Genomic DNA, 11,315 nt, shown 5'->3' with positions numbered 1-11,315 from the left:
CACAAGACTTATGTGCTTTCAAAACATACGTCCGAGGAGATTACTTTCGTTGTCTACCCTTTTGTTTTTGCCAATATGACACTGAAATGCAGAAAACATAAAATCACGTGTCAATGCTATGCAAATATTTCTAGTGTGAAAATGCAAACACACCACTCTGGCGTTAAACTCAAATTATAACCGAAGCTGACAGGAGTTCTGTTTCATCCTTCCTGACCGCCAGAGGCAGTGCTTAACACTGGATATCTTTTGTCTCGCACACGCGCTGGTCGAGTCTTTATATCAACAAAGTCACCTGTAACCTCGGATGACCCCCGAAGGCTATAAGTTCCGGTGTCATCCTAAGATCAGTCCTTTTTCATCTTCTCGCTTATGCAGGCTAACTACCAATGGTAGCATTCGCTTAAACTAAAATATGTCTACGACCAAGACTTATTGGAGCTTGTTGCTGTAGCCTTGTGACGCCCGGTCGGAGTTGCGGATATCTCGCCTTACAAAGGCTGCGACAAGCTGTCCCTGACTATCGAGCCCTGGACTGGCGGACGCTCCTATCATTGGTCATTCACCAGTCTGATAAGGGCCACCTAAAACGTGAACAGCAATCGGTGAGATTGACCAACATTGTTTTCTATAACCGTTTGTTTGTTTTCCACGGTTGGCAGAGCGCTCCCGCTCTAGCTAATCGAGTGGCGTGCTAACGAGAGTGTAGAGTTGTACACTGTAAGGCCGCCCTTCGCAGTGAGCAGAGTGTCCCCGCTCAGGCTAACTTGGTGAGATGCTAGTTGGACTAAATCGATATTGAGATTGTGTCCATTGATTGATTATACATTACGGATTTCAAAGTTAGCAGAGTGTCCTCGCTCAGGCTAACTTGGTGGGACGCTAGCTAGACTAAGCCGACAGTGGAATTGTGTCCATTGACTCTGTAACATTACGGCTGTCACAGTTAGCAGAGTGTCCTCGCTCAGGCTAACTGGTGAGACACCAATAACTACAGCGACTGTCCTAGTGAAGAGTGTCCTTACTCACCTCTCACTGACTGTTCCCTGCCTGTTCTCTCAACATTCAGCAGAGCGCTCCCGCTCAGACTGACTTAGTAGCCTGCATCAACTAGTGGGACAAGGGTTCCTCCAGACTCGTGGCCATGTTTAACTCCCGGCTGTAGGACCTGAATGGCTCCTCTTCAGCCTGAGGATGGCCATGACCTCTGCCCCTCTTGCCTTGGCCTTGAGCATCTGAGGGATGGCCTCTCGGAGAACCCATGCATGAACTGCGGCATCATGCCTCGCGCAGTAAGGTGTGCTAGGCTGGCCGAGGTGGAACACCTGATGGGTGAGGTCGACCTCCCTCTGTCAGGGCAGCTGAATCCAGCCCAACCTACCCATTCCATGCCGGGCCACAGAAGCAGCAGTGGTTCCCTTCAAGAGGGCTAAGTCCGCCATGCTGTCTGGCTCTCGTTCCTCGGCTCATAGTTCTTATGAGGGGGCAGTCGATAGCTCCATGTGGTCTGTCATTCGCATGGTGCTGGGACGCCTGCAGTTGGATACACAGCAGCCGGAACCTCCGCCTGCGAGTGCCTTCTTCAGGCGCATTCCCCCCGCCACCTTTTCTGTTCCTCTCTCTGAAGAATATCTGAGTGAGTTGCATGCATGCTGGAGAGACACCAGGTCTCTCTCCCGTCTTACATCAGATGGCCGAACCCTGGCGGCCTGTAGGATGCGGCAAAATTTGGCCTTGACTGTATACCAGCCATTGAGTTTCCCCTGAGGAGACTCTGAGGTCCACTGCCAGGTGCCCTTGACCCCAATGTCGGGTCACAGATGACCTGCTCTCCAGGGCTTACGACACAGCAGCGCGTATGGGCCGTATCGGCAACTCCCTCTCTCACCTCATGCTTGCCCTCTCAGCTTCTCTGCAGCAGGCTGCTTTCGACGCTTCCGTCACCAACCTCAGTGATGCTTCAGTGCAGGCATTTGCGCTCATGTTGAGGGAACTCAGGCATCTGATGTCCATCCTGGTCCGGACACGCCTCCAGGTTTGGCTGGCACAGTCACCCCTGTCGGAGACATGTAGGAGGACCCTCCGTACTGTCTATGTTCTAGAGCTACAGGCCGTGCACCTAGCGCTCAAACACTTCCTGCCATACTTGAGGGGAAAGCATGTGCTTGTCCGGTCTGACAACACCTCTTCTCTGTTTTCACATAAACCATCAGGGGGGCACCAGATCTGCAAAGTTACTATGGGTGGCCCCTCGCCTGACCAGCCTTCGGGCAATGTATCTACCAGGAGAACGGAACCTGGTCGTGGATTTTCTCTCCACAACCCTCCACCTCAGGGCAGAGGTGGATCTCTTCGGAGAGGTCGACCCACTGCCCCCACTGGTTGTCCCTGACGGAGAGGACCAGTCCTCTGGGTCAGGATGCCTTGGCTCACACGTGGCCAGAGGGTTTATGCCTTTCCATCATTCCCTCTGATCTTGCCAACGCTTCTCAGAGTTCTTCAACAGGGCCACAGACTTTTGCTGGTGGCCCCCTTATGGCCAGCCAGGACTTGGTTCTCCCTGCTGCACAGACTCTGCTGCAGGACACCCTGGCTCCTGCCCGGCAGGAGGGACCTCCTATCGCAACTAGGAGGTCGGATTTGGCATCCCAATCCCAGCCGCCTTCAACTATGGGCCCGACCGGCTGCTGATTGGCTGCATAGAACCAGTCAGAAGGACTATTCTGAATGCCAGGGCACCATCTACCCGTCTGCAGTACGAGAACAGGTGGAGGCAGTTTTCTGACTGGTGTGCGGTTCAGAACAGGGACCCAGTACAGTGCCCCGTGCCTGCTGAACTTGAGTTTCTGCAGTCCCTCCTAGATAAGGGCCAGTCTCCCTCTACTCTGAGGGTATACGTGGCCGCTATTTCGTGGCAGCATGCTAAGGTCGACAATGACACAGTAGGGAGCCACAGGCTGGTGTCCCTTTTCCTAAAAGGGGCTCTGCGATTGTGTTCCACGAGCACCCCGAAGGCCCCCTGCATGGGACCTACCCTTGGTACTGGACACCCTCTATGCTTGCCTCCCTTTGAACCCCTGGCACGGGCAGAGCCGAAATGGCTGTTGGCCAAAACATTTTTTCTCCTTGCCATGGCTTCAGCTAAACGTGTAGGTGAGCTGCATGTCCCTTTAGTCAGTGAATCATGGGGCACGCTCACAGGTAGACATTACTCCACTATATCCTTACATAGCAAATAGTTGTTTGATACTATATTAATGCCCTGAATGTCGTATGTTGCTCCTTTAACTTTATACAAATTTAATTCAACTTAAAAAATATTAAGGTTTGGTAAAAACTTAGAGAATATTGCCTAATGAATGTGAAATGTAACTCAAGAACTTGTTATGCACAAATAAGACGGGGCAGTGACAAAACAAATGCATAACACACAGGAGTTTGAAGATATGCTGTCATAAACATAACTGTTATAAGAGGACATTTTGACCCGTTAGTAGTGCTAGATAAAGTTAGGGTGTTGTTGCAAGAAGTTTTTTAGACCCAGCGACAGGTTGAACTAGTTTCAACAGTGTACCTGGCCTCATAAACACACAATATCGCAACTTAAGAAACTTGTAGTTACTATACAGGAAGAAAATACAGAATTTGATTATTGACAGTATATCTGTGGCACTGTACTGGATTATTTAAAAGGTTTTATCTTCTCCAGCCACTTGTAAATTCTGCACTGTTCTGCTTTAACTTTATCCCATACATGCTTTTAAGACCTTGCTGAAAATGTTTGAGTACAGAATATTATTCGTTAGGCCCAAAATGATGCTCCCAACAGAACTTCTGTTCAGAACAACATGCCAACTTTGTTTACAGATTCACATCTCATAACGACCTCTGTGACTAATTCTTTAGAGGACAGTCATTAATAATTCAAATATTTATGTTGCACATAATTGCAATACATCTCTAAGTGTGTTGATCCATGGAGGGACAATTAAAACCTGCCTTTCATTCCCTGGAGTGAATCAGGCTCAATGAAGAAAAACACATCACCTTATTAAAGTTTAGAAAACTTTTTGTGAACAAAGTGCAGGAGAACAGGTCTGACTTTCCCTATTTAGGGTGGTGTGGAGAAAGAAATGCATTATAAAACTGCAAGTTGCAAATGTTCAAAGTTGTGAAATAATATAAATCATATTTTATTCAGATAGTGACATGAGAACTCAACATGTAAACACCAAATACTCAGGTGTTCAACATCATTCTTTACAACACTCATGGTTATTAAATGTTCATTAGAACATTGCTTCATCTTATAAAGAATAATCATAAAATAATGTTCATATTATCCATTTAAAAAAGGTAACATAACTGATTTTAATCTTCAACTATAATATTAACACATATTTGAGATGATTTTGTAGCGTGAGAGCTTTTCCTTAATCTGGCAAATTGTTTGCAGCCTCCAGGCCAAAGTCACTGATGCAGAACAAAAGCAGTCACTGTCTAGTCATGTGTTAACTATTCACTGAAGAGGAATTCAAATGTGGACTGGACATCAGTTTTATTCAACAGATTTCATGTAAAACAAACACTTAAACCATAAAGTGGGACTGCAAAAAAAGACTTGAGGCTGAGGAGATCTTCCCTAAACCAAACTCTGGTGTCAGCTACAGACGCTTTTCAAGTAGTACTTGAGCAAAACACACGCTGCCTTCTAAACCGCAGTGAGTGGAAACTGGGCTTCATCTTTCACCTTAGACTCAGAAGCTGTCTCAACAGTGTGATTTGGGAGTTTAAATGTGTGTTATAATATGTGGGTGCTGCAGCATACGCAAGAGTGTAAAAGAGATGGTGGAAAACTAAAATAAATACTCAAACTACCACAATTAAAATGATCACAATGTCCTTTTATTACATTTACCAAATATACAAGCATGGGTGACATTTTAGCTGCATCGATCTTAAATCATTGTTGGAATTCAAACATTACAAACAAATTAAGAATGATGCAATCACTCAAAATAAAACTTCAAACAAGGGTGCATTACTTAAAAAATATATTGTGAAGGAAAAATCAAATCCCAGTGTTTTAAAACAGAAATAAGGCAAAGCTCAAAGGCAAATTATCTACATTACAAAAGCAACAGAACAATAATAATAATAATAATAATAATAATAATAATGCTTGTTGTATTTTCTTTAATTTGCTGTTAAATTGTACAAGGATGTGGATGAATCTTGAAATATTTCCTCTATGGTCGCTGGCTGAATATAGAATGAAAAATGGAAATTAGCTGTGGAGAGAGTATTACAAAATGATTACACAAAATATTAAATTATATAATATAATCAATGTGTGTCATTCTGTTAAACTGGCTGTTAAAATTATCTTATCTACACAAAAAGTATGTAAAATTGTCATCATTATGTTACATGTAATCAGTTTTACTTACCACAGGTATCCTTCCTTAAAGTCAGTGAATTTGTGCCGGACCATAAATGTTGCTAGAGCATCTGCTACCTAGCAACAGATGACAGAAGACTACGTTACTGAATCTGGATCAAACAGGTAACAGCTGAACATACGCAAAAAAAAGCAGACCTGTCAACTGAAATAAGAAGTGATACTAAAAACAGGACATGTTCGGGCAAACACCCCTTACTTTTTCCGGTGCGTCCTCATGGACAGCATGACCGCACTGAGGGAGGACCTGCATCTGAAACTTCCCTGAGAACAAACAGTGAGATTGTGGATATATCTGAGGTCCGTGTATTCTAGTGTACGACAAAAATTACACGTGGGGGGAAAAAAATGGTAAACTGCAGAAAATCTCGGTTTGTCCTTCTTACCTTGCATCTGTCCAATAGTAAGGTCTTTGTCAAGCCTGTCCACTCCTGTACAATAGAGTACGTCAGGGGTGAAATTGTGCGGTGAATGGTAAAATTGCTTGGAATAAAAATCATTTGTATTCATCCAAACTAATGGGACTGCCCTAATGGGAACGTCCATCAAAACTGCCTATCTAGACACTTTTTTTTTTTTTTGTATCTGGAGTACCAAATAATAATGTCGTGAGAAACTGGGAGAGATCTAACCTGCGAGCAGGAGCAGTTTTGGCACAGGGCAGGTGAGAAAGAGGGCAGACAGGCCTCTGAACCAGCCCTCCCAGTATTTTTCCGTCTTCGACAGCTCTACTCGCCAGGTGAAGATACTTTCCTTTTTTATCTGTATGGCAGGAATCAACCCTTTAGGTACATTCCAACCACTCACAAACACATAGACGCTACAGAAGAAAGACAAATAGTCAGAGAGACAAAACCTCTTGGTTGTCCTCCTTCATCCTTTTCTTGTTGGACTCTTCCTCCACCTCTTCCTCCTCTTCCTCTTCTATTATACCTTCAATGCTATTAGACACAGCTGGACTGCTGGTGGATTCCTCACATCTGTGAATATCGGAACAGATCAAATGAACATAGAGCACAAACCATGCGGGACTCAACCTACAGATGAAAGACCGAGTGGACATACTTCTTCACCTGGCCTCCCATTGACACTCGTGCTGACTCCATGTTTCGGATCTGGCCACTCTTCACACTGAAAGCAAAGGAGAAGACATTTTTCAAACACTTATTAAACTACTATTAGAATAAGAATGGAGGCAATTAAAACTGGACAATGAAAGCAGTGAAATGCTTTTAAAAAAGGCTGCTATTGGTTTTAGTAAAGAAATGTTTATGACACCGTTTGTTGACATTAACCAAATTGCAGAGAAGTATAATTTGGTTCAATCACGCATCAAAGACGCAGCAGTATCACTGACTATCTCGTGATTACCTCCACTCAATGGCGTTCTCCAGAGATTTAAACGTCTTTGGGCGACTTCTGAGAAAATTCTGCATACTGTTCAAAGCATCCATTGCTGTACCTGAGTGCAACAGACAAATACTATGTGTCATTAATACACCCAGTAATACTACACAGAGCTCTTTTGATATGATTTCATGATGAACATTCATCGTATGAATTCACTGCTAATTTAAAGTAGTAAAATCAACCTGTTATTTGGTCAACAAGAGTCATAAATTGCAAAATATCCATCTAGTATAGTGGAGCAAGCACTTACCTTCTACCACGTCAATGACACAGAGGCCAAGCAGGGATGGTACATGATTGGCAGCGGCGGTGTGAACTGCAATGGCCCCACCCATGCTGTGACCAATAATCATGATCGGAGGAGGGTTCTCTCCATACAGCACCTCCACCACTTTGCCAATGTCCCTTTTGAAGAAAGCAAGGATAACCTGTTAATGGTGTCACATTTCTACTACATATCAGTGTTTCTGAGAATACAGTCTAAAACCTCGAGACAGAGCGTATTTAACAATTATTTGATTTGTACCACCACAAGAACCCAACAAACTCTCAAAATCTTTCTCCCTCCTGGACTGAACTGTGAAAGCATGACCATGTAAGCATGCACCAAAACATTCCCGGCCTTTAGGTGGGAAGCTGTAGAGATCAGAGCTGACTGTGTGCGTGACTTGATACCGCTGACTGTCCCGCAAATCTGCAGACGATCGCTGCCCCCTCTGGCTTCCCATTATTTTCTGTCATTCCAGGCAAACGCTTTTTAGTGTGCGTAGAGCACATGTGGTTCTCACAGATTCCAGTGTCTGGTTCAACTGCACTCTCACTCTCACACTCACACTCACACACACACACACACACACACACACACACACACACACACACACACTTTGCCATCGTGTCCGCAGAGAGATCATCAGGATTTTTCACTTTGGTGTCGCCTGCAGGTAATGAGAGAATTAAATGTCATCATTTGCCGCTGCTTTATTTCATCACTCTCCATCATTGCAATACGAAACAAAAATTAGAATCTTCTTCACAAACAATGTTACGGGTATGTTACATTTATTACAGCATGCAAATGATGAGCTGAAAGTATCAGGATGCAGTGATCAACCTGTTGTACACAGACTCACAGGATGTCTATATGTGCATATACTGTTGCAACACATTATTCAAAGAGGATTGATAATGACTACACATATTTACCATGAGCTCGAAGGTCCATAGCCACCACCCTGCAGTTGATCCTGCTAAATATGACAGCCTGCCAAAACACATATGGAAACCATTGAAATCTAACAGTGTACAGCAAACATGCTGAAATAAAAGAGCAGCTCCACAACTATTCCACATAATGTTCCAATTAATATCAAAGTTAAGAGGTGATAGAGTTTCTGTAACAGTCACTATGCTCACAGTGAATACTGCCCAGGAGAGCGCAGAGTGTCCTCCTCCATGAAGCAGAAGCAGCACAGGACCATGGGCACCGCTGCAGTAAATTCTGAAAATGTTCAAGGTGGTCAAGGAAATCGAGACCAGAGCTGTGCCGGTTACAAGATAAGTAGATGCTGCTGAAAAGAGAATAAACATTGATTGTATAAACTGCTTACCTTCTATACTAAATTGAAGTTAGATGGCACACTGGTGTAAAGAAGTAGCTCAATCTGAAATGACCTAGTTGGATTTGAATGCTCTGGGTGATTGTCACACCAAAGTTTCAATAATTCATGCCTATCTTTTTTTTTTTTTTTGGACAAACACAAGCAGCATTCAAGGATATATCTTTGCCATTTTCATTTTCCACCTCAACATCTTCCATGGTTTCAAAGTACTGACTCCAGGACAGGGGGGAGAAATCTCGCTTTCGTCCAGGTCTGTAAAAAAAAAAAAAAGAAGAAGAAGAAAGAAGGACGAGCGAAATGTAAACCAATCCCATATTGCAGCAGGATTATTAGAAGACACAGTGCACGACATCTTTGAGAAGCACAAGCTGGCTCTCTGACACTAGTTGTTTTTTTCAAACTGTTAAATGCTGTAACATTGAAGAGAAAAATGGCCCATATAGATAAAAGATGAGACCAGATTATTTAAATGCCATGTAAGCAATAAATTGAGAAACCACAATTCACTGTTGACTGCTTCATTTATCATCTTCACCTCAGACGTAAAGCATTCTAATGCTCCTCTGGCTGCTGGCTAGTTATTTGACAGGAAAACAGAGACCGAGGACTTTTTAAAAAGGTTAATGTTTTAGGGTTTCTGATCTAACAAACGCAAAACCAAGCTCATACAACTATTGTAACGAGAACAATAAACAAGCCCTGACCTTACAAAGGAGGTGTAAGTGGACACTGGAGGTGGCCCAGCTGGATCTGTTCACTATCAAATCTAACTAGCATACAATTTCGTTGTATGTGTAAACAACGTTATAATGCGTAGGTTGTATTCCAACTCTTCGGGTTAAATTGCATTGCATCCTCCGCTGTTGGTCAAAACTCTGGTAGCAATAGCTAGGTTAGCTAGCTAACGTTAGCTGTAAAGATACGAGTCCAACGTAAAAGAGAGCCACTGACGTGATGGTTTATAGTAAAAAGATAACGTTAGACAGCCAGCAGAGTTGACAGCATGCTATTAAGACGTTAGCTGAGCTAACTCACCCCATTTTCATTTTGGAGCTGGACCCGAACCCCCCTGCCATAGGAGGTCTGGAGGGTAACAGGTTTAAATGCAACTGTTTCTCCATGTTGTCGAAAGGGGGGTCGGTCTCCTGCAGGAACTGTTTAATGCGACCTTCCTTCTCTTTCGCAGCATATGATATTGTTTTTTTTAAACCTGCACCGACGCTAGCCAGGCATTGGATATATTTCTCCGACAGGCTAACGGTTAGCGCTTCTTCTTCTGCTGCTGTGATTATTTTTGGTCGGCCTCTTCTTCTACGATTTTATTTCTTAGTAGCTTGGCACGGAACTTGTAAAGCATTACTGCCATCTATTGACTACTACTACACATCAGTTTGTTTACGACATGTTATTGTTTGCCCGCTGAAGATTGGGAAAGATTGCACAGTAGAAACAAACCATGTTTCATCATTTATTTAAACCAAATAGCAGCGAGCTTCTTTTCTGCACATGCACAATCTGTCTGAGGAGAGAAGTGAGAACATTTCAAGAGATAAAAAAGATTTCACATTCCCTCAGCTGAAGTTAACTTTTCAACAGATGCTGTAATCTTCCCACATTATCACAAAGCTAAGAAACTACTACACACAAGCCAGAGCAAATATTAGGATAATGTTATATCCTGTATCTTACATCAGCCTAATGTTGAACACAAGGTGGCACCAGCACACTCTGCACAGTGTCTTCTGTAGCTCTGGAGAAGCTTTGTCAGGTCTGAAAAAAGAACTGGTGATGTCCAGCTGATGTCATCAAAACATAAATAATAGGTGTGGAGTTTGAAAGATGGGAGTGCCAGGGCGGGTCTAATGAATCACACCATTGAATTGCTTCTTGGCAAATGTAGTTTCTTTAGAGATGAGGGGCAAAAGTCAGGATATTTTGGCCTAGCTGCATTAAAGACAATTCATTTTGTTTTGGAAAATTGTGTCTCACACAAGTCCATTAAGTTTTTGGTATTGTATCCTAAACCGATGGAGAACCCTTAGAAGCGGCTTGTTAATTTGTGGACAAAACAAGTGATAAAAATAAGTGCAGTGCAGAAGAGTGTCTTCCCTGCTGGCGACTTCTTGAGGAATATCTAATAATAGTAATACTAATAATAATGGTTAGGAAAAAAGCAGCAGGTGTTTCGGTGTGGTTATCACGCACGGAACTGCAGATTTATGAGTACTAAAGTTGCAGATTAAGTCCTGTATTGTGTCACTGTTATTCAATGGGAGACTTGTTGATTGAGTTACATAAAGAGTATGTTGAGACAGCTGATCGTCTACAGTTGCAGACTCGCTAATTTGATTGCGAGAGGCACAAGCGAGGACACAAAGAGGTGAAGGTGAATAAGCTAGTTAAACATTGGGACAAAGATGCCTTCATCGATTGTGAGGAGGACTCAGGTGATAATCGTCTCCTTTGATCAGCACCGACACAATGCAGAAGGAGGGCAATGGTCACGACTTTGAGGTTACACCCTTTCAGCAACAAAATCCCCCCATAAATAAGCCTCCTATTTGAATAACAGTTTCCATTGTTGCTACCAAAATGCACATTCGGGAAAAAAAATACAACTTGTGAAGAACATTTATTGATTATTCAACTCAAATCCATTAGTTTGCTATAGAGTCTTTCTGTCCAACCATCTGATCGGATGGATGTTCCAGTTATTTCCAACAGAATGCATGAACCGATGTACATATGTGGAGCATGTGGCCCATACTGTTCCTCGTGGACCACATTCAGATGGCAGATCATGTGTGTTCTCTAATAGTGAAAAC

General features: G+C 43.2%; 1 protein-coding gene across 2 annotated transcripts; it reads right to left on the bottom strand.

Moving 5' to 3' along the window:
- Nucleotides 1-4,883: 4,883 nt before the first annotated feature.
- On the bottom strand, nucleotides 4,884-9,793 carry ppme1 (protein phosphatase methylesterase 1). Of its 2 annotated transcripts, none has more exons than XM_031857239.1 (14): nucleotides 9,526-9,793; nucleotides 8,649-8,742; nucleotides 8,285-8,377; nucleotides 8,075-8,132; nucleotides 7,755-7,806; nucleotides 7,122-7,276; nucleotides 6,833-6,923; nucleotides 6,527-6,592; nucleotides 6,318-6,441; nucleotides 6,094-6,223; nucleotides 5,848-5,892; nucleotides 5,661-5,725; nucleotides 5,451-5,518; nucleotides 4,884-5,291 (listed from the first exon to the last, which is right to left on the bottom strand). In XM_031857239.1, exons 1-14 carry the CDS (start codon nucleotides 9,609-9,611, stop codon nucleotides 5,288-5,290), a joined length of 1,131 nt encoding a protein of 376 aa, XP_031713099.1. In that variant the 5' UTR covers nucleotides 9,612-9,793; the 3' UTR covers nucleotides 4,884-5,287. The 2 variants fall into 2 exon arrangements, with proteins under 2 accessions (XP_031713099.1, XP_031713100.1); XM_031857240.1 differs by having other exon boundaries at nucleotides 4,884-5,262.
- Nucleotides 9,794-11,315: the final 1,522 nt, after the last annotated feature.

This window comes from Anarrhichthys ocellatus, unplaced genomic scaffold, assembly GCF_004355925.1.
Source record: "Anarrhichthys ocellatus isolate YVR2014 unplaced genomic scaffold, GSC_Weel_1.0 scaffold18, whole genome shotgun sequence".
Classification (NCBI taxonomy): Eukaryota; Metazoa; Chordata; class Actinopteri; order Perciformes; family Anarhichadidae; genus Anarrhichthys; species Anarrhichthys ocellatus.
The sequence above is the reverse complement of the archived record's forward strand: the minus strand, read 5'-3'. Positions and strand labels throughout refer to the sequence as shown.

Excerpts from the sequence above, each read along its gene's own strand:
- ppme1 (XM_031857240.1), bottom strand. The coding sequence starts at position 9,611 with ATGGAGAAACAGTTGCATTTAAACCTGTTACCCTCCAGACCTCCTATG. Across the intron at positions 6,593-6,832 it reads GAGAACGCCATTGAGTGGAG|TGTGAAGAGTGGCCAGATCC; the intron begins GTAATCACGAGA and ends CTTTGCTTTCAG. Across the intron at positions 5,519-5,660 it reads ATGAGGACGCACCGGAAAAA|GTAGCAGATGCTCTAGCAAC; the intron begins GTAAGGGGTGTT and ends ATCTGTTGCTAG.